Source organism: Ammospiza nelsoni, chromosome 12 (assembly GCF_027579445.1).
Source record: "Ammospiza nelsoni isolate bAmmNel1 chromosome 12, bAmmNel1.pri, whole genome shotgun sequence".
In the NCBI taxonomy this organism is placed as follows: Eukaryota; Metazoa; Chordata; class Aves; order Passeriformes; family Passerellidae; genus Ammospiza; species Ammospiza nelsoni.
In genome coordinates this window covers 358,177-379,137 of record NC_080644.1, presented here as the reverse complement: position 1 = coordinate 379,137, position 20,961 = coordinate 358,177, and the positions used below count along the sequence as shown (strand labels likewise).

The 20,961-nt window shown below is 40.1% G+C and overlaps 1 protein-coding gene across 2 annotated transcripts in view; it reads left to right on the top strand.

Moving 5' to 3' along the window:
• The window catches only part of PREX1 (phosphatidylinositol-3,4,5-trisphosphate dependent Rac exchange factor 1), a 113,562-nt gene that overhangs the window by 58,283 nt on the left and 34,318 nt on the right, over positions 1-20,961 (top strand). For both annotated transcript variants that reach the window (XM_059480682.1, XM_059480681.1), the window contains exons 5-13: positions 1,119-1,220; positions 7,910-8,071; positions 8,475-8,608; positions 12,353-12,468; positions 13,425-13,574; positions 14,593-14,740; positions 15,615-15,715; positions 16,160-16,263; positions 16,945-16,994. In XM_059480682.1, the coding sequence (XP_059336665.1) occupies positions 1,119-1,220; positions 7,910-8,071; positions 8,475-8,608; positions 12,353-12,468; positions 13,425-13,574; positions 14,593-14,740; positions 15,615-15,715; positions 16,160-16,263; positions 16,945-16,994 (1,067 nt within the window). The remainder of the gene's footprint in view (positions 1-1,118; positions 1,221-7,909; positions 8,072-8,474; positions 8,609-12,352; positions 12,469-13,424; positions 13,575-14,592; positions 14,741-15,614; positions 15,716-16,159; positions 16,264-16,944; positions 16,995-20,961) is intronic.

Genomic DNA, 20,961 nt, shown 5'->3' with positions numbered 1-20,961 from the left:
TTCCTTGAAGAGAAGAATTGAAGAGCTACAGCCAGAAAGCTCACTAAATTTCCGAGTGTGTCTGAGCCACAGCACGCATTTCACAGGGGAAAACACTACTGGTGATGCCTCAAAGCAGGCACTTCTTGGCTGAGCTGCATTTAAAGTTCAACTTCTGTGTTGACAGGACAGGTTTGCAACTGGAGTGACTTTTGGAGCAAAGTCCATATTCATGGTTGAGCATAGGAATGTGGACATAGTTTATCTGAAATAGACTTGAAGGCCACCTGAAGTTGTTACCTGTCTCTGGCAGCAACCAGTAGTAGAATCATCAGGGAATGTGTAAAAAGCTTACAGTAGGGCAGTATTGATTTGTCACAAAGATTACAGATTATTGTTACAAATTAAGGACAGTTCAAGGACTATAAGAGTTGTTTTTTTCCCACTGTCATCCCCTGTTCTTAAACTCCCCTTCTATATCAATCCTGAGAAATGAATTTCCATAAACTGTGGAGAAGTTCCATGTGTGCTGGTTAGCCAGCCAGTGTGCCCAGGCTGTTTGTCCAGCTGTGCTCAGGCATAATGTTTTGCCAGAGAAGTGGTGGATGTTATGCATATGACTAATTTGTTTCAATTCCAGTTCAGTTCAAACATAACAATTGGACTAAAGTTAATTACATGATTACTAGTTAGTAGGCTTTATTTTAGCCTTTAAGAGTTTTCTGGACTGACAGTATACAACTTTACATAGTGAACAAAGACAACAGATCGTATCCATTGTGGAGGTAAATTGGATTATTTTAAGTAATGGTCCATCTAGGTTTGCTGTTTGCCATCATATTGTTAGAATAGTTTTTGAGTCACCAGCTGTATAGTGTTTCTCTGAGAAGATACTATTCTGCGCAGCCATTGTTATCCACTGCAAAGTTTCTTTTGCTGATGCCTGCAGAACTTTGCAGACTTGATGGCTGTATGTCAGACTTGATGACTGTATGGTGAATGAAATGCCATTTCCTGTACCTTAGGTATGGTAAATTGCTTTCTCACCATAAGGCATGTTTTAGAAATACAAAATTGTGTCAAAAATCATCTGAAAGCTTTGTGTCTGAGGTAACATTTGTTTCTTTTTTTGATTATAGGGTTGCATGCTCTTGGGAGGCAGAAAGACAACAGACATTCCACTAGAGGGTTATCTGCTGACTCCAATTCAGAGAATTTGCAAATATCCTCTTCTGCTCAAGGTAAACCAGAGAAAGTATTTCTTGAGATGATTGTTTTATTCTTGGAGTGATTCTGCTTTTTTTTTAGCCCTGACTTTTGTTGCCACTATTGCTTTCCTGATTTACACTTCTGAAAGTTGGATTTTCTCTGAAGAAAATTGCTTTTTACGGGTACGGGTAAAAAGCTCCCTGATGCTGGCAGGCTGCTAAGTCCTGTTATGGTCTGGGTAGAGCAGACAGGGTGACTTACTGACTAACCAAAGCCTTTTGACTTCAGTGCTCTTCAGATGTTTATTGAGGCTTGTGCAGGCTGTTTGAGCCACTTCCTGTAAAGCTGAGTTCAGCTAGAACTGTGCCTGTGTTCTGAGGGACTGGATGGCTCTGGGGACTCGTGATGGGTTATATTTCTCCTGACAAGGTCTCTAGTTCGATGGTGAGCAGGTCAGTAATGATCAAAATCCTGTATCTTCGGACAGCTGTTTGGCAGCTTGTTTGAAAACTCTTTGGTTGTCTCAGACGAGTTCCCAATGCAGAGGTGTCAATCCAGAAATGACTATGGTATGTGGCACTAATTGGCCCCCTTGCTAATATTCTTGCCAGAGAAGATAAAGCATAAAGGACCTGAAAAGGGCTAACTTGCCTCTTATCCTTCCTGGTCAGGGCTGGGTCACCTGCCTGGTGGGGACAAGAAGAGGGAAAAGGAGAAAGCAGTTTCTGGGAGAGCTTGCATCCCAGTGGCCTGGTAGATACTCTGTGGCTAACAGTCATCAATCTTCCATGATGTCAGTCTCTTCCTCAGCTAGAGCCACACTGTGTTTACTAAAAGAAAAGTAATTAAAAAAAAAATAGAAATACTTTCCCTCACATTTTGAAAGAAAAGTCCCTTTATGAGTTCTGGAAGAAAGTAAGAATTCTGTGATGAATGTATGCCAAAACTCCTGGGGACCAAACATCCTTTCTTTGAAAACCGAAGCCAATACCACCAAGATGAAGACTGAAACAGAGTTTCTTGCTTTCTAGCCACAGTGGGGTAAAGATGAATTTGCCCTACCTGTGCCTACACTTGGTCCTGGGGGTGCTGACCCAGACCCATGTGTACCTGTTGAACAAACAGCTTTGCAGGGAGGGGCTGTGATGGGCCATCTTGTGGGGCTGCATTCCATTTTGCTATGGATTTCTTCTTGTATACAGGCTGATAAAGATCACACACTAGTTGAAACTTCCTGGATAGGAAATAAAAGTTTTAAGAAAAAGCAAAGAGGAATTAAGTTTTCAATAGGCAACAAATCTGCCTCAGTCGGTGAAATAATAGCATAACACTAGGAGTTGTTCAGCTCAGAAAATATCAGTGACTGTTATAAAGTGTGATTGATTCTGATTCTCAAAGGTAGTGAATTCATAGCAAATAATAACACAACTTATTTGTCCCATTCAAGACTTATTTGATAGTTGCTAGCATTAAATTACCAGAGCAGACACAAATGTCTCAGACATGAGAACACTTAAGGGAAAACACAGCCAGATTTTATTTATGCTGACCAGGAAAATGCAGCTCTCCAAGCAAGGGAAAAAAGAGATAGATTTAAAAATAGCGTAACCTTCAAATTAAGTGTTTGCTCTCCCTTTGCTCCTGAACTTCAGTTATGGCTCCTGAAATAGCTCTGTTGTATTCATGGGGATTGGATCTTGCTTTATCTAATTCCCAGGGCAAACAGATACTATTGTATTCTAGTGGATGAGAAGAGTCTTAGACCAAAGCTAGCCTACTTTCCTCTTTTACTTTGTTTTCGGCAAGAGTTTGTGAACATCTAGATTATCTGGTAACTTTGATATGACCTTGTCTAATGTAAGTATTTAATGTAGCCAAGTAGGTGGGTTTGATAAAGCTTGTATGCACAAGGTAATTCAGACTCCATTGTGTTTGAAAGTAAACTGAAGTAGTAAGGTAAGGCACATATTTTAAATAATGTAACAACTTAATAACATATGTGTGTTCTTCTTCAGAGCAATAAAATCTGGCATGGAGTTGATTTGAGTTACTTAATTAGGAATAATACACTAGAATATCTCCAAGTACTGATCCACTATAAGCTTTGCAGTAATTTCCAATGAAATATATCATCCTGCAACATGTGACTTTATGTTTTCTCATGCTCTGATGAAGCTGTTTGGGTTTTTTAAACTAACATATGATGGAGACATAACACAATGATCCATCATCCAAGATGGTGGTGGCCAATACGTTTCAATTTTATTTGTAGTTTCCCATTTTTTGTGACACAAACATTGCAGCTTTGAAGTGCCTGACTGTAAACAGGTTTTTGGATGGATTTTTCAGTTTGGGGATTTTTTCTGGGGAGAAGGGGGAGAGGGTGGGATCTTTTTTTGTGGGTGGGGTTTGTTGGGGTTTTTTTGATTGGGGTTGGGGGCTTGAGTTTTACAATTTTTGTTGCTTTTTCTCTGTCTAGTTTGCAAGCCTTTTGTGTGGTTTGAAGGATGGGACTCAAACTTAGCTATGGCACTTCATAATCTCTGCACAAATAGAGAAATAGCAATATTAGTATTTGTGCCCCAATGCAGTTCTTGTCTGCTTCAGACAACATACAAGAAAATTAGTGTAGAATTTGTCAGTCAGTAAATTAGTTCCTATAACTGAGAAAGGGGCTTGGACTAGACTGGAGCAAAATGAAACTGTTGGCTGTGATGGGCATTGTTTTTTGGGAAGAAGGAAGGTAGCAGAGATGAAGGACACACAGCACGAGTGGGTGGCTGGAGAACTCTCGGGCTGTCTGTCTCTGCCCCGAGATATGTGGGATGGTTCTGAGGCAGCCCACGCTTTTGAAGAATGAGTCTGGACTGTTCGCTTTTTTGGTCTTCAGGTTGTTTATTATTTCTTATCTACAAAATTTTCTTTTTGCCCAGCTGAGATCTGCTCAGCAAGGCAGCCACAGGCACTCTGACCACCCCTGAGGTGGTGTCATCTTTTTATACTACAAACTACATATAACATATTTACTTTTAATTCCCAATACCTATCACCTATGTTAGACAGTGCACTTCTATTCTAAACCAATCCCCAAGTGCTAACATCACAGCAGAAAATGGAGAACAGGAGGAAGAAGAAGGACTAGACATGCCCTGATTCCTCCATCTTGTCCCCATAACCCCCATTCCAAAAAATCCTAAAACCTACATTTTCACCCTGTGAACACCTTGTTTTTATACCATTCAAACCTGTGTGGCTTTCACATGCCCATGCCAAGCTGGCAATTCGTTGGAAGGATCAAAATCAAGCCACCAGGTGTTCCGGGCAGAATGCCAGGGTCTCCGAGCCCCCTGACGGGAACATCGGCGGCTCTGGACATCCGGAGGGATGTGCTGATTTCCCACAGAGAACTTGCCGAGCACATCTTCTAGCGTGGGGTTTGGGTGAAGGCAGCTCTGTCCCACTTGTTCTAATTGTGGGACTCTATTAACTAATCTCAACTCTACTGCTTAAGAGTAGAAGCAGCTGTTGTGTAAACCAGTCTCTGAACAAAAATAGTCTTTTCCCCTTAATAAAGAGCATTTCTGTCAGCAGGAAGCAAACCCTGGGGCAGTGGTAATCATGAGTTAATCATACCATCGTGTGGGGATTAGGCACAGCCACTTCTGTCTCCTTCCTCTGGCACAGGAGGAATGCACAGCACATGACAGCTGCACCCTGCTGCTCTTGGGAGCCTAGAGCCCACAGGGCTTGGACCTTGCCTGAGGTCTGGTCTGTCGAAGATTTGCTCAAACTCCAGCCAGAAATGCACATTCCACCCTAATCCTTTAAAAATATCTGAGGGCATACAACTCCATGGGCAATTAGGACAGTAATTATGTATTGCTTCATGTGGAGAAGAGTTTTTCTGGCCCTGGGAGGGGCAGAAAAACCTGTATGCAGAGGAGTTACCAGAGTCAGAATCCCCTGGAAAGGAGAGCCCAGCAGTGAGGCATACACAGGCCTTCATGAATCACTGCCTGCACTTGGAAAAGGAAAGATGGGAAGCCACTGGTGGGAATACAGAACAGGATGAAGGAAGCTTACCTTTTTGCCTCCCTCACCTCTCCATTCCTCTTGTAGCTGTTCAAGAAACAGAATCTTCTATTTGGCCGTAATTGAATATAATTGTCTTTGGAGGATTGGCTTTTTCTCCCCCCCTTCCCTCCTCCAAGAAAAGTTGTGTTGCTCTTAGATTCATGACATTGTGTGGTTGAAATCCAATTCTGTGTAGCATAATATTAAAAATAGTCTATTCCCTAAAGAGCTCTAAGGAGCACTGTCAATTTATAAATCATGCTTTTGTCTTCCACACATATATAAAATCACAAATAACTGCTGATATTTATAAAACCAGAAACATTTTTATTGCATTTTAAGTTAGCATATGTTGTAGGTTTAGTGGCATGTTGAAGCTAATCTATTTTATCTGATCCACCATTGCTTGTCAAGTGTTTACCCTGCAGAGACATTGACATAAAGTACAAGTTTTAACAGTACACAGAATAAAAAAAAATATTGTGATTTGCAGGCACACAGAGGAAGTCTGATGTATCATTTATTTTATGCTTAGTAAAGGCAAATGTTACGAGCTGTAAAATACAAGTATAAAACTGCCAGGCACGTCTGTGTTTACAGAAAGGTGGTTTGGGTTTTGTTGCCTTTTTTTTTCTTTTTTTAGCACATTTGGAGCGGAACTGTTGATTAACTTAACTTGTTGAACTGATAAAGGAGTGTGTTGTCTCTTGTTATCTCTGTGAAGCTCTGTTGCTCAGCAGGCCAGCGAGGGCCGCAGCTCTGAGCTCTGAGGCCATGGTCGGTGTGTGCCAGAGCAGGGCAGCCTGGCAGCAGGGATCTGCACCAGCCAGTGCACACTGTCAGCAGCCCATGGACAAAGTCCATGTTAGGCCATGCCCGAGTGTCCTCAGGGGAGGAAAGGTAGGAGGAAGGAATTTCTCAAATAAAGGAATGTGTAACTTTCAGCTGTGAAGTGTATTTGCTGTCAGTTTGAAGTACACAGTCAATATTGTGCAGTGAGGGAGGACATGGGGAAGGATGTCAGAGACTTCTTAAAAAAAAGAAAAGAAGTGTCTTTTATTAATTACTTTAAGAAACTCCTGACAAGTAGTTCTCTCTAACTGGCAGCAGCCTTATTTCCTGACCCTATTAGCACACAAGTTGCAGTACAGGAGATAGCAATTCCAGACAGCGATGTCTGTGGGCTTTGTGGAGGATAAAGGTTACCCAGGTATTGCCATACTGGGCTGTCTTTCAGCTCTCTTTGAAAATGTTGTCAAATGCTCTTAGAGTTTACACATCATAAATGTGTCACTAAAAGAAATAAGTACCCCGATCTCTCTCCCTGTGTTTCAGAAGTGCTGAACTCTGCTCTTTTGGGAAAAAGGGCAGTGTCAGGATAGCACGGCTTTGCCTTGGACAGCTTCAGACAGGGCTGTGGACGGGCAGTGCCAGTCCCAGCCAGCACCCTCCCTGCTGGTGCCAGCCTTCTCTCCTGCTCCCAGGGTGTGACTGGCATGGGGAAGAGGCTGTTTGTTGCAGCAGGGTGTGCTGTGAATGAAGGTCTTTCTCTGTGTTTTGGGGATATTTCTGAATGGGATGTTTAGACAGTGCTAGTATGTACATACCTGTTCCCAGTGCAGTATGGGTGACACTGCAGCTGCAGAACTTCACTGATTTTTAGTGAGAGTAATCTGTTTTGCAGTCACAGAGGCTAGTGTCACCAAAGTGCAACACCTGTCTCCTGCCTTTGCTTTTTGCACATTTACTTTTCTTGCCTCACTTTCAGCAAAAGTAGAGTAAAGACTTCCACAGGGAATTTCATTTTGATATCAACTGACATTTGTAGCAGCAAGCCTCCTTTTCCTGTGCATCTTTTACTCTGTAAATCACAGATGGGTGGAAGCAGTCTAGCTCCAGATCACAGTACTGGGCAGGCTCTCTGGCTGTATCCAAATTCATTCTTGTGTCTCGTGCAGAATGATGCAATTCAGCAGCACAGGACTTTTAAACAACCAAATAATACACTGGGGCAAAGGATAGTGAGAAAGTTAAGTATTTCAGTCTTAAACACCATATTATGTATGAAGGTTAAATTACCAGCCATATTTTAGATTTCTTTAATGTATTCTTATTCAATTGTGGCTGACTATGAAATACTAATGGTCTATAAAAAATGATTAATTGTGAGTTGACAGTGGTTGCCCCTTTTGCCAAATACTGTCAGGTTCTGAGTTTTGCCTCTGCTGTTTTTCAGTGGACAGGGCTTAACTGGGCTGTTATGCTTTGACACAAGTGAAGCAGAGACTCTTATGGACTCGTTCAGAGCCCAGGTGTTGTTTGTCTCGATGTCAGGACTCGTGCCCCAGCCTTCTAAACATACAAAGTAAACATATCTGACACAGCAAAACATACTTGAGCTCTCTTAATGTAGCTCTCTTAATATTTAACATGAGGAATTGTTTTAATTCATTAACTCATTAATTTAACAGCATTCATATTAACCCTGTGCACATGAAGAATAGAGAACAGCATCTGCAGTAAAATGCCTCCAAATTCTCTTTAGTTTTGCAATGGTTCTGGCATTTTCTTGTAGGATTGCTTGCTAATGCTCAAACCTTTCCATGAACCACTTCTCAGTTTCCATGTTTTCTCTTTTTTTTATAAGGAATTAGCTAAGAGGACTCCCTCCAAGCATCCTGATCACCCAGCTGTCCAGAATGCACTGCAGGCAATGAAGACAGTCTGTACAAATATCAACGAGACCAAGAGACAGATGGAGAAACTGGAAGCCCTTGAACAGTTGCAGTCCCACATCGAAGGGTGGGAGGTAGGATGCAGGACCAGCAAGCTCCTGGAGGCTGTTAACTGCGTGGTTTAATGGCTCATGTTACGCACAGGGATTTCTGTTTCTTTTGTGATGTGTAAACACTCTTGAAGGTGTGGGCAGCATCACACAGAGGAATTTGGAATTTAAAGTGTATTTGTGTGTGCAGGCTGGTGCTAAATTGTAGCAGAACAAGAAGATTATGAAAGAAAGGAAGGTGTTAGAGCTAGATTGGAGCTGACATTTCTAATGGGTAGATCTCACTTGAAAGGCAAATAGATCTGGATGAAATCCTTATGAGTGCATCAGTTATTTCAGTTTAATGGCAGATAAAATAAGGGCGTGTTAGTAAAAGATGTTCATTGTGCACTCATAAAGGAAAGTTAATTTCTTTTTTATGTTTCAGGGGTCAAATCTGACAGATATTTGCACACAGCTCTTGCTGCAAGGGACTTTGTTAAAAATCTCAGCAGGAAACATCCAGGAGAGAATGTTCTTTCTATTTGATAATCTCCTGGTCTATTGCAAGAGGAAATCAAGGTGAGTCTCTCTGTATTTTCAGTTCTACCCTTCAGAAGACTTGTAGGTGGAATGTAGGTGGAAGCTGTGATCATTTACTGATCATTCACTGTATTCTCTGTTGCTTCTGTAGGACTGTCACAGGTGGAAATTTCCTCTGTTCATGGCTAGTTCTATCATTTAGGCAATAGGAGAGAGAAATCACTATGTGGTAGGATAAATATTCCAGGCAGTATCAGAGCGCCCCTCTGAGAAGTGTACAGACCAAAGAGGAATTAAAACAGTGCAGCTAAAGCTCAGGGTGAGTTCTTACAGACAGAAAGCTTCTGAGGGCAGCTGCATCTCCAGGAATAATGTGAAGGTGCCAGCTTATATTGTGAAGCTATCCTAAGCATAAGAGGGTGATGTGGAAAATGCTAAAAAACCAAGATAGGGGAAAGTGGAAGACTTAAGCAAACATAAAATAGATGCAGGGCCCAGGGGAGTGGGAAAGAGATAAAGATTTGGCTGTTGCTGTCAGTATTTACAGCCCAGGTGCTCTGTTTGTTGTCCTCCTTTCCTATCCTGGTAATTTTTTTTTGGATCATCCCACCTGATAAACATTAAGTATTGTTCAAACCTGCTGCTTGTAATTAAAATAGCATTGGCAGAGTAGAAGGCAACTTGCTTCAGCAGCAATTATGTGGTATTTCTGTTCCTGAGCTTTTCACCTTCACAGCCCCGGTCTCATTCTCATGTCTTGGTCTGTTCTGAATTTACAGTGCATTTTCTGCACTCCCTTCTTTTCTACCTCCCTTTCCTGTAATACAATCCTCCTGCTTCAAGTTATACTTTCTTACTGGTGATGGCCAAATAGAACAGCCAACACAATCAGATATTTTGTAAAACCAGTATTCTCTCCAAAGAAAATTCTAATTTCTCAAAATTTGTGTCTTTTTATCTTTTTTTTTCTTCTTCTTTCTTGCTTCCCCGCCCCCACCCCAGGGAAATTTTGGAACCATTAAGCTGTGAAAGCTAATTTCAGTAATGTTCAGATTTTTTTTGTGTTTTTATAATTTATAATACTGAATTTATACGACCTAAATACAGATTATTAGGTGATGCCTACATTCAAAATTAGATGAGATATAGATGTTTAAACTTTAAAAAATGCACCATTAAATCTAAAAGACTTAAAATAATTAAAATGTTATCTACCTGAAGCATTCTGACTCTGAAATGACGCATAGGAGAGGAAACACTTCACTTGGACCCTTTACCAGGTTTACCAGAGTCCAAAATTCTGTATGAAACAGAGTTCAGAAATGTATGTGTTTTTTAACAGAAACTATTCCTTTAAAAAGCCCAGTTAATTTGATACTAATCTTCTACTCCTTCAGAGCTCTTAGAAGCTGTTTTTCTAGCCAGTTTGTAGTTGAGGTTAGCCTAACTCCAGCACTGTCCAGACAGTTTTCCTGGAACACTAAGATTTTGAAAACAAAATGTTTCTAGTGCCCTTTAAGAAGAAGTTTCTTTTTATACAGGAGACATTACCAAGCTCCTCTGTAGTTTGGCTTAATTTTGGAGGAACCTGCTATAACATTTGGATTTCTCGAGGGATTGGTATTGTTTACCTTTGTCTGACAATGTAACTCAAACTGATGGAATGTTGAGAATCTGATTTCCACTAAAAAGCATAATATTTCATTAAGTCTGCTGAAAGTTGCCTAATGTACAAGATATATTTTGATCGCTGAGCTACCTTAATTTTGGATATTTCTGCTGTCTTGCTGCAATTTATAATTAGTCTACAATGGAAATCAGTGTCTTTTCCTTTGTGTTGGTGTGTCCATTTGGCCAGCTGCTCTCAAATAACTAACATGTTGGTGGGACACACCTTAAAAAATACCGAAACCCCATTAAGAAACTGTCTCTGTCTGTTCCTAATTTGAGATTAAGTGACTTAGTTTTCATCTCATTGTGTTGTTCTAACTTGTAGAAATCAGTGGAGTATTTCTTGATTTAAGAATGCAGTCAGAATTCAGGGCTTAGTCTTTGATAAGTAGTCAGTAATGCAGCATGCCAATCTGGACATCATATTTTTTCACAATAACATAAATTAGGAGCAGGATTGTCAAACCCAGTGTAAGATGTGTTTAAAATCAGAACTAGATCTGTGATTTTAGTTCTGCAATAGCTCCTTTTGCAGAAGTGTAGGAAAGTCTGTCAAACTGATGACATAGATTTTCAGAGCTGAGTATTGTTTTTTAGTTTTAGCAGGATTGTAGACTGCTGTATAAATTGAATCCTGATGTCAGGAACAGTGTGTTTCATGTAGGGAAATAGGCTGAACAGTTCAAGGCTTTCCCTAGGGCTTCCAGGGCAGGTTTTCTTTTGACTTGAGGAGTCGTCTTTAGGAAAGGATCCAAGAGCTTCAAGATCACAGTCCCTGTCAGTCTGATTGGATGTAAATACGTAGTCATCACCAAATGTCTGTTTCTAAAGGTAGTTGTAAAAGAAAAAAATGTTCCGAAAAAATGGGTGATTCTAATCTCACCTCAATTTTACCATAGAAATACCATAGGTATTTCACTCTAGCAAGAAATTTTTTCCTCAGCTGATTTTTACTGCAATACTTTTTGAATCCTACGAAGTACTGGCAAATTGCCGCAGCAGAGCCTTCACTGACTGGAATTTGGACATCTGCCATCTCTTAATGACCATTTATTACCAGTTGTGTTTTGGCTTGCGTAGCAGGGTTATTCTTGGATAGTAAAACACAACAGGTGTTACTTGGATAGTTTTAAACCCATTTTAGCCATAAAAAAGAGAACATAACTTGTCGCAGACATCTTTTTGTGAAAATCCTTTCTTAAGATTTTTCCTGCTGAAGCTGAGAAGTTTCAGCAACAAAATGTAAACAATGATTATCTGCTGCTGTGGAATGCAACAGGTCCATCTGTGATTGGCCCATTTTGGATGTTTATAATTAATGACCAATCAAGAACCGAGCTATCTCAAACAGAGTCCAAGAGAACTGCCTTTTGTTATCATTCTTTTCTATTCTATTCTTAGCTAGCTTCTGAGAGGAAACCTTTGCTTCTATTCTTTTTAGTATTGTAATAATGTAATATATATATATATATATCATAAAATAATAAATCAAGCCTTCTGAACATAGAGTCAACATTCTTATCTCTTGCCTCATCCAAGAACCCCTGTGAACACTGTCACAATAACTGGTAATGAAAAGTGCTTTCCTGAATTCAACAGAGACACTGTAAAGCTTATGGATGATGTAAATTTGGGTGCAAAATTGCCCCAGCAGAATTTTCCCTACAAAAACATGTAACACGCGTGCCAGTGGCCTCTTTACATTGTTTGTTTCATATTTGAAGTTTGGTGCATTCCACAAAATGATCACAGCTTTAGGCAAACAGAGGAGTCAAATGTAATGTAGTCAGTGATGCTGCAGTTGTCATCCCGAGGCCATGTGCTGTTCATGGACATGTATTTCAGTCAGTCATCAAGAAGGTACATCTTGAAGCCACCCCCATCTTCACATAATCTGGAAAAACAAGCTTGTTATTGCTATACTAACACTGGTACACACCTATTTTGGAAATCTGAATGAGTATTCCAATTATTTAACATCAGAGGTATGGTGAGATACCACCAGTCATTATATTGAAATCCTGCTGTAATAGTCATATCTCAGATTGATTTATTCATATATATGTTAGACCATTTGCTTATGTGTTATAACAGTTTTCATCCTAATTGCAGAGTTACTGGGAAAAAAGCATCTAAAAGGACAAAGTCAATCAACGGGTCCCTTTATATCTTCAGAGGCCGAATAAATACAGAAGTCATGGAAGTAGAGAATGTGGAAGATGGAACAGGTAAGTTACTAAATATTGTCTTCTAAGAACACAGGAAGTTCAGCTCTTGTGTTGGAAGGTAGTGCAAAAGTACTTGTCTACCTCTTTTAGCAAAATCTGAAGCAATTTATGGAACTTGTAGCACCGTCGTTATTGGACCAACTTATGTGGTTGAAAGACTGGAAATGCTTTCGGGCACTAGTCCTTCCTTCTGAAATGACCTTATTAAGAGTATGTTTTCCCAAAGTTTATCTGTTTTTGGTCCCAATCCAAGTTAATTTAATAAAAGTTACTTCTGTCTTCTTTTAGTCCTTTTTTTTTTTCACAATGTGAGCCATTACAGCTAAAATACCATAATTTATGGCTCTTCTTCTCATTTAGAATGCTACTAAATATTAGTCTTAGTATTCAAATTAGTAGCATGGAATGTGACCATGAGCAAAATATGGGAATGACAGTTCTGTTAGGATTCTTGTATCCTGACACAGCCAGGAAGACTGGGTGGGATTCTGATTCCATCCATAAAGGCCACACCACCACTGCCCCTATTGTAATAAGCCAGGAATTAGTGTTATGTCCTTTAAACAGTTGATACATAAAGAGTTTCCATGTCATGGGACAGAAATCCTTACAGTGCAGGAAGATAGTGTATCCCCAGAAAATTCAGAACAAATACCATGAACAAACATCATAGACTCTTCCACTGATGGCCTTGTATTTAAAAGACTTCAGTTCTTCTGAGGTGAAATCAGCAAGTGTCACACTTGGGACTGAAGCATTCAGTCAGTTTGAACAGCCTGTTGATACTTGTACTTGCAGAGTGGTAAGTACAGCTGGTTCCATGGGCAGTCAGTAAGGGACACCTCAGGAATCAAGGTCTTCTAAGAAGATTATTTTACTGAAAGTGTCCCACACTGGTTTGGTTTAAGGAGCAGGCTTCCTGCTCACTGTGTGCTTTGTGCTTGGACTTTTTGCAGCAGATTACCACAGCAATGGCTACACGGTGACAAATGGCTGGAAGATTCACAACACAGCCAAAAACAAGTGGTTTGTCTGTATGGCCAAGACTGCTGAGGATAAACAGAAGTGGCTGGATGCTATAATCAAGGAAAGGGAGCAGAGAGAGAGTAAGTGGATGATGTATTTTGTACTGCACTGAATGATCTTGTAGGACAAATGTATATGCACATAAATGTATTTGAGAGAAAGAAAAAAGGATACACATTTTCTTCCATGGAGAAAATGAAAATCTGTCCTTAATGTTTTCCAAAAGCTAGGAAACAGCTCTGAGGTCACAGAAGGTTCTTGATTCATTGCAGTATCTTACCATAAAGCAGTTAGGATGAACTTCTCTTCCTAAAAAATGTACAGCTCTCCTTTTCTCTAGCTTTACAGTGATCACTTAAATTCTGCCTAATGTTGATCTCCACTAAAATTAGGCATGGCCACTTTAGGCTGCCTGTTCTCAAGCTAGTCTTGGAGGTGTCTAAAATTTGTCTCTTTTGGACTCCAGAGTTGCCCAGATTTGCAAGTTCTAGAGTAACATATCCCGAAAATGACATGTTCAGGCTAGAACACATAAAGCATCTACAGCACCAAAACAGTTTTTGCGAATGCTGTCCTCCTAAAGCAATTTGCAAATCTAAAGAGAACCCCCCTCCCCTGCTGCTCACACTGGTGAATCAGCCAGCCCATGGGGGGGATTTCTGTGTGGCAGTGCATGTGGCTGGGTCATGTCCAACTTTTCATCCACCTGCACCTATAAGTGTTTCTCTCCAGGGCTGCTTTCAGTCCATTCTCCCAGCCTGTATTTGTGCTTGGGATTGCCCTGACCCATGCTCATCTTGCTTTGGACTTTCTTCAGGTTCTGTAATCCATTCTGTTTTGTGTGGTATGATACAACCCTAAGTTTAAAGCTGCTTTTTAAAATGTGGAAGAAAAGCTGCATCTTAGTGGTACTAAACTTAACAATGACTGTTTTGTACACAGATAAAAAAAATACGTAATTTCCCCTTTAAATGGAAAATAAGTCAGTAAAATTTTTGTGTTTCTGCAATTTTTTGCTGTTTGGCCTCAGCTTTTGACTTCAAGGAAACATTTTGTTTGATCTTAAAGATCTGAAGGAGTTTCTGCTTTCTATTCCAGGTTTGAAACTGGGAATGGAGAGGGATGCATATGTCATGATTGCAGAGAAAGGAGAGAAGCTGTACCAAATGATGATGAGCAAGAAAGTGAACCTTATCAAAGATAGGAGAAGAAAATTAAGTACTGTTCCCAAGTGCTTTCTTGGCAAGTAAGTGGTATTTGAATTGAAAAGGTCTTTCACATCAGTTAATAGACTCTAGAATTTCTGGGAATGTCATTGTGGCACAGATCAGATGTGCTTTGATGCAGCTTAATTACAAGGACCATAAGCCCCATTACAGTCATGATTTATTAAAAAATAATAATTGATTTTTGTTTCACACCATACCCAGGCTGAATAGTGTGGCAGCTCACTCTGTTTTACAGTAAGTCATAATAGCTGCTTCAGATCATCAGAAGGAGTAAGAAAACTACCTTAAACTCCCACAAGCTCCAGGCTGTGGGTGGCCTAACCTGGACTCTCTTTGGTATACAAGAAAATGCTTTCCAGGTGATACTTAAACCCAGTGAACTGTCCAAGCCTCAGGATTGTATGTAGAAGTTTCTTGTTTGTCAGTGTAACAGGCACCAATGAAATTTTGTGCATCATATGACCTGATATGTTTGTTAGAAGTATAGGGCTTCATTGGCTGGAAAAAACCTCTTTGATTCAGCTAGATATTACAAAATAATGACAAACTAATTCTGAAGGATGACACGTGAGGAAGCAGAAGAGTCTCTGTGGACATCTTGGGTCCATAAGATGAGGATTTGCATTATCCTTATAGATACAGCTGTGTCATCTTTCCTTTTGTGTGCACACTGTCAGTGAGCTTAGGGCAATGATGGGAAGAGGCTAATTCTTCTACAGAGCATTTCCTCCAGGAATGTAGGAAATGAAGCCACTGGGTAGAGGTACCATTCCTTACAACAGTTTTCACACTTGCTCCAAGGAGAGTCTCCTGTGATTGGCTGATGACTCACAGAGGCAAGTGCCTGCTGCCACTTGGAGCTAAGTTTGTGTGTTCTGCTCCCCTTTGCAGCGAGTTTGTATCCTGGCTCACTGAAATTGGAGAGATAAGCAAACCAGAGGAAGGGGTCAACCTGGGACAGGCACTCTTGGAAAATGGAATCATTCATCATGGTGAGTGTGCCATATCATAAAAAGAAACCAGATTTCCAGATTTCAGTAATGCCCTGGAAATAAGGGTAGAAAACTTACTGAAACTGTTCACATGATGTTGAAATGCTTTTTGCTGCCATACCCATCAAATCCTCAGAATGTTTAGGGCTTTTTGGGATTAATTTCCTGCCACCAGCATGCTTCTGCTTTTGGAGTCGCAGGGTTTTGTGCAACTGCAAAAATGGCTGTAAGTGCTGTGAAAGCTATTGTGGGAATTTGCAACATCTAGTTCAAAACTCATTGAGAAAGGTCAGATGTTCCCAGTTCCCTTCACTAGGACTGTTTCCAAAGACTTACGTAAACTGAATCTGATGTAAAAATTTAAAAATCCAGTTTTTACCAACTGGCCTATAAAGAACATGGCGGGGACAAAAGACAATTTAAATTGTCATGCTGATATTTTAGTTTCAGATAAGCACCAGTTTAAGAATGAACAGGTGATGTACAGATTTCGCTATGATGATGGAACATACAAGCCAAGAAGTGAATTGGAAGACATCGTGTCCAAGGTTTGCTTTATCATTCTTAGTTGGAACCTTGTGATTTGCTCTCCCTCTGAATGTCATTGACCTGCTGTGTGGAAGATTGCCATTGCTGTCGATCTGTGTTGTTCTGAGCTGTCCATCCTAATGCCAGAGGAGACATTCACATTAGGGAGAGGAAGCAGAGTTTAGCAATGAACACCAATACAATTGTGACTGCACCCAAGACTGCTGATTGCAATCCCAGTTGAGTAACAAAATGTTTTAAAACAATAGGTGGTAACACATCTGCTGCAGATCTGGGCATTATGGTTCAGGGGGATAGAAAAGATTAATATTTAACTGTTCTTAATAACTGTTTGTCAAATGAGTTCTGTTGATGCCATATTTGTCTGCATACCTTTTAATAAATTTGTTTTTTTTCTTATGGACATTGGTTAATGGGTTAATTATAAGGAAGGATTAATGGAGAAAATGTTGGAATGGAGGTGATTAGAGGTAAAAACAGATTTCTGGCTGTTGAAAGCCAGGAATGAAGGAAGAATGTTTGACAGAGAGACTAAAGGAGCTGTTTTGAATATCAATACTAATAAATAAAAAATTCCAGCTGAGTAGAGACATCAGTGTCCAGGTTTTGTTAGCATTAGCTAGTCAATGTTTCTTTGAAAAGGAAAAAGCTGCTAACACTCTGCGTCTTCCATTCTTCAGGGAGTGAGGCTGTACTGCCGACTGCACTGCCTGTATACTCCAGTGGTCAAGTAAGCTCCCCTTTGTGATCCCTTTGTATTTATTATCTGGCTTTGTTAAAAATATGACCTTACTATTGAAATCTTTATTGTTTCTTACTATAAGCAATAATTTTCTGAATTTTCTTGGCTCTTCTACTGCCCTTGCATCTCCACAGCTTAGATCTATAGTTGCAGTGCTGCTGCTAGAGGATGTTGGAACTGGGGATTCAGGGAGAGTGAGCAGCTGGGTATGGTTACAGTGGCTCTGATTCATGGCAGATGTGGTGCCCCATGTGGTGGGGATTGTAGTTACTGTATTATTTGGGTTATAGAAAATGCCAGCAGATGCTGAAGTGATGTAAACAGATTCCAGTATGGTGCTAGGATTCTGTCATTCAGAGCACCCTAAACAAGCAAAAGCCAGTCTGAAGCAGAATAAAAGCTGAAGCTGTAATTTGAAAGAAACCCTGAAAGTTTTGTGTGGAATCTTAAGAACTTGGCTCTGTATAAATAACTGCTGAATAATTGAGGTAGTCTGCAAATGCTAGGTAACTCTTTCCAGAGCCCAGGAGATGATTTTCAGATGTTGTTCACCTTACTGTGACATCAGATGAACATTTCTGGCCTATACTGGAAACCACCCTGAACTCTGTAGTTGTTCTACAACTGCATGGAAGATTAGGCATTTTCACTTAGAAGAACTTAATTTTTTACAAATAAAAAACTGATGAGAAAGAAAATATGTCTAGTGGAGATGGCTGGATTCTCAAATTTAGCAAAACTGACCTCTTGTCTACGAGTTGTACAACTGAATTTTCACTGGAGAGGCCACTGTCATGCTAAAAGGAGCTGCAATGATAGTTACAGTTTATAAGTCATAAATTTGCATCATTAGAACTCTGGATTTTTTCCCAGAATAACTGTTCTACAATGGCACAGATTTCACTTATCCCAAAAGGTGTGGAGAGAGCAGGGAAGCATGATGGTGCCAGTAACAGACAAAATGATTGTATAGATGCACATGTGTATTTGCAAGTGCACATTTCACCCCGAAGATGGCAATTCATATGCAGAGTAGAAATGATGGGATGTGAAGTTCAAAAAATGCTCCTGAACTCAAGGTACCCACAAAATGAAGTGGACCTACTCTAATGCTTTAGGGAATCAATAGCGACAAAATAACTCCCCTAGGCCCATCTTGTGGAGTTTTATTGATGTGCTATTTTTGTAATAGCTTTCCAGCTGGAGAAGCTATTAGGATAGCTTCTCATATCAGGATTGATCTGTGCTAGTGACATTGTGAACACAAACTGTGTATAATCATTGAAAGGTACCAGACTCTCTGAAGATTTAGGATCCTTCTGAATGGACTTGATTCTCAGTATGTTCAGGCTCTTCTTCCTGCCTTTTCTCTTTCTTATTCCTTCTTCCTTTTATAGCTGTGTTAGAAAACCTAATCTCTCAGGCTGTCCTTGTTTTGTCTTCTTATCATGACTTCTTGCCTTTGACAAGCCTCACCTTAGCCTAAGGAAGATAGCTTTTGCCGAGTTCGTTGCCATTCCTTTGTGCTGTGCCTTTGGATCACTGCTTTATCTAGCATCTTAGGACTGCTGATCCCTTCACTCATGCTGCCTTTTCTGGTGCAACCTTCCTTCTAGAAAATTGGCAAAGCAGCTTGGAGTAGCAGGTACATGTGCCACAGGGATCTGAAGGAATCACGGATTCAAAACTGTTTTATTGACAACCTTGAGATACAATTCTATTTAGTTTTATTCCCTGGAAGCCTTGGAGTTTCTAGTAGTCTTTGCCTTTATGTTTTTCCTCAAGTTAAATCTTGACACCCTGTCACTGTGACATGATGTACACCACTGGAAATAAATCATGCTACTTTGGGGATTGAAGTATAAGAAGTAAAACATTTTGAAAATTCTGAATGTATCTCTGATGCACTTCTGGGAAGTTGTGAGGTGAAAGAACTTATTCCCACTTATGTATGTGATGGACAATATGTCAGTGCATTGCTGGCTAGACCCTGTGAAGAATATTCTATTCCTCTAGTTTCTGTAAGGCAGCAAGGTTCTGCCAAAATTTCAGTGGTTCCCACCTCTATATTTGGCTATTCACCTGAAGTTCATGGTTCTGGATAATGATCTGTCTTTCATGTTCTGCTCCTGTTCAGGGTAGATTGAAATGGTGAGAAAAGAGAGTGAACTAAAGTTGATTTTGACCAACATGACCTGCAAGCAGGGAAAGACTGGGTCTTGGACCAAGATTGATGGCAACTTATCAAAACTGTCAGCATCACTAGGAAAGTTTTGAGAGTTACTTCTCATCTGGAACTCCCTACTCATTAGTGCTGAATATTTTAATGTTGTCCTTTATTGTGGTGACATTTCAAAAGTACACTTTCTCAAGATGAGAGTGTGAGAGGGGAAATCTGCCCAGAAAACTCCTACAGATTTGTGCTGTGTTTAGCGCATTACTGGGAGACAAGTTGAAAACTGTGTGTAAGCACTATGAGGAGAGCTTTTTTTCTGAGGACACATTACTGGAAATGCTGTCATGTTTTGTTGGTTTTTTCCCAAGCTCTTGAAGTCCCACTTTTCTTTCTAATTTCTCACACCCTGCATTCTGCATTTCTGCTGCATGTATTTACAAAAGCCAGTCACAACATACTTGTATCTAGATAATTAGTAAAAGGAACAGGTTTGGGTAGGACAGGTTTTAGATGGTGTTTGGATATTCTATTTTTAGGGAAAAGGCAGATTCAGATAGTGTGGTGGTAATGAAAGAGGCTGATTTGACAGAACTGAAGAATAAAGTCTGCCTCATAGATCCATCCAGACTGTAACGCAGCCTCAGTGGCTGTGCTTCCTTCTACAGTCATGCCAGTTGAGCTCAAGCTTCAAATACAAGGACCACCCTAAGGGTGAGAGAGGAATTAATTCTTCATACCCATTCAGCATTTGGCCTCTCTACTGAGACTCTCAATGAGAGGGAGCCAATTAATGCAAATTAATTGTGGTAATGGCTTTTGTGATGTGGAACTAGGAACTGTATGAAGACCATGAAACTTAGTTCACATGGGCCAGTAAACAGCCTTGAAATTGCTTTTATGATCTTCCAAACTGGATTAAATCCAGTGACCTTGGAGGTGAAAGGTGTTAGAGCCCAATGTCATGAGCCACATCTGCCTCTTGTATTTGTATCAAAATTCTTTAGAAATACTTCACAAAAGGCAAAAACCATCAATGATCTCCATGTCTTTGAGAAGAGAAATGGAAGAAAAATGCAAAAAGCATCAAGTTACAATAGGGTTCCTTTTTCTTCTTGAAGGAACAGTGCTGCTCTCTGCAAGGGCCAGGTGTGAGCTGGTGCCAGTTGTGTTACAAGAACTAAACACAACCCTTCTTATTTACATGACTGAAATTATCTAATTCCATTAAAGGATACTGCATATTATATTTATGTCTGGCTATTACGTGTTATTTTACTAAAGGAAGTGAAAGCTGAACAAGTGTGTAAAATCTCTCTTGGCAGAATAGACTAAAAGCTGCCTAATTCCAGGAGCCTCACAAAAAGGAGGCACAGAGGGAATGTGTAGAGTCCCTGTCTATGAATATATTAATAGGTAAATGTTAGAAAAGTATTATTGAAGCTTATAGATGGGACTGGTACTGAGCCAAAAGATATAAGCTGGACATCAATGGATTTTGGATGATTTCCAGCCAGAAAAGTGTGATTTTTAGTGGGACTGCTGGTGGCAGTATTCTAACCTGAGTTACAGCAGCAGCTTAGGACATCTGTGAAAAGAATCTTCTGGTTGCCTCTGGTGGAAATATGAGCTCCCTGAAGATGGCTTGAAACAACATCTAGAGAAATTTTAAGTAACACTACTTTGTGTTGATCTGAAGTATCTCCCTAATTCAAGCTGCTAGAGAAGTTTAAAACTTTCTACAGAGAAAAGATGGCTCATTAGTAGTAGGTCAAAATAGTA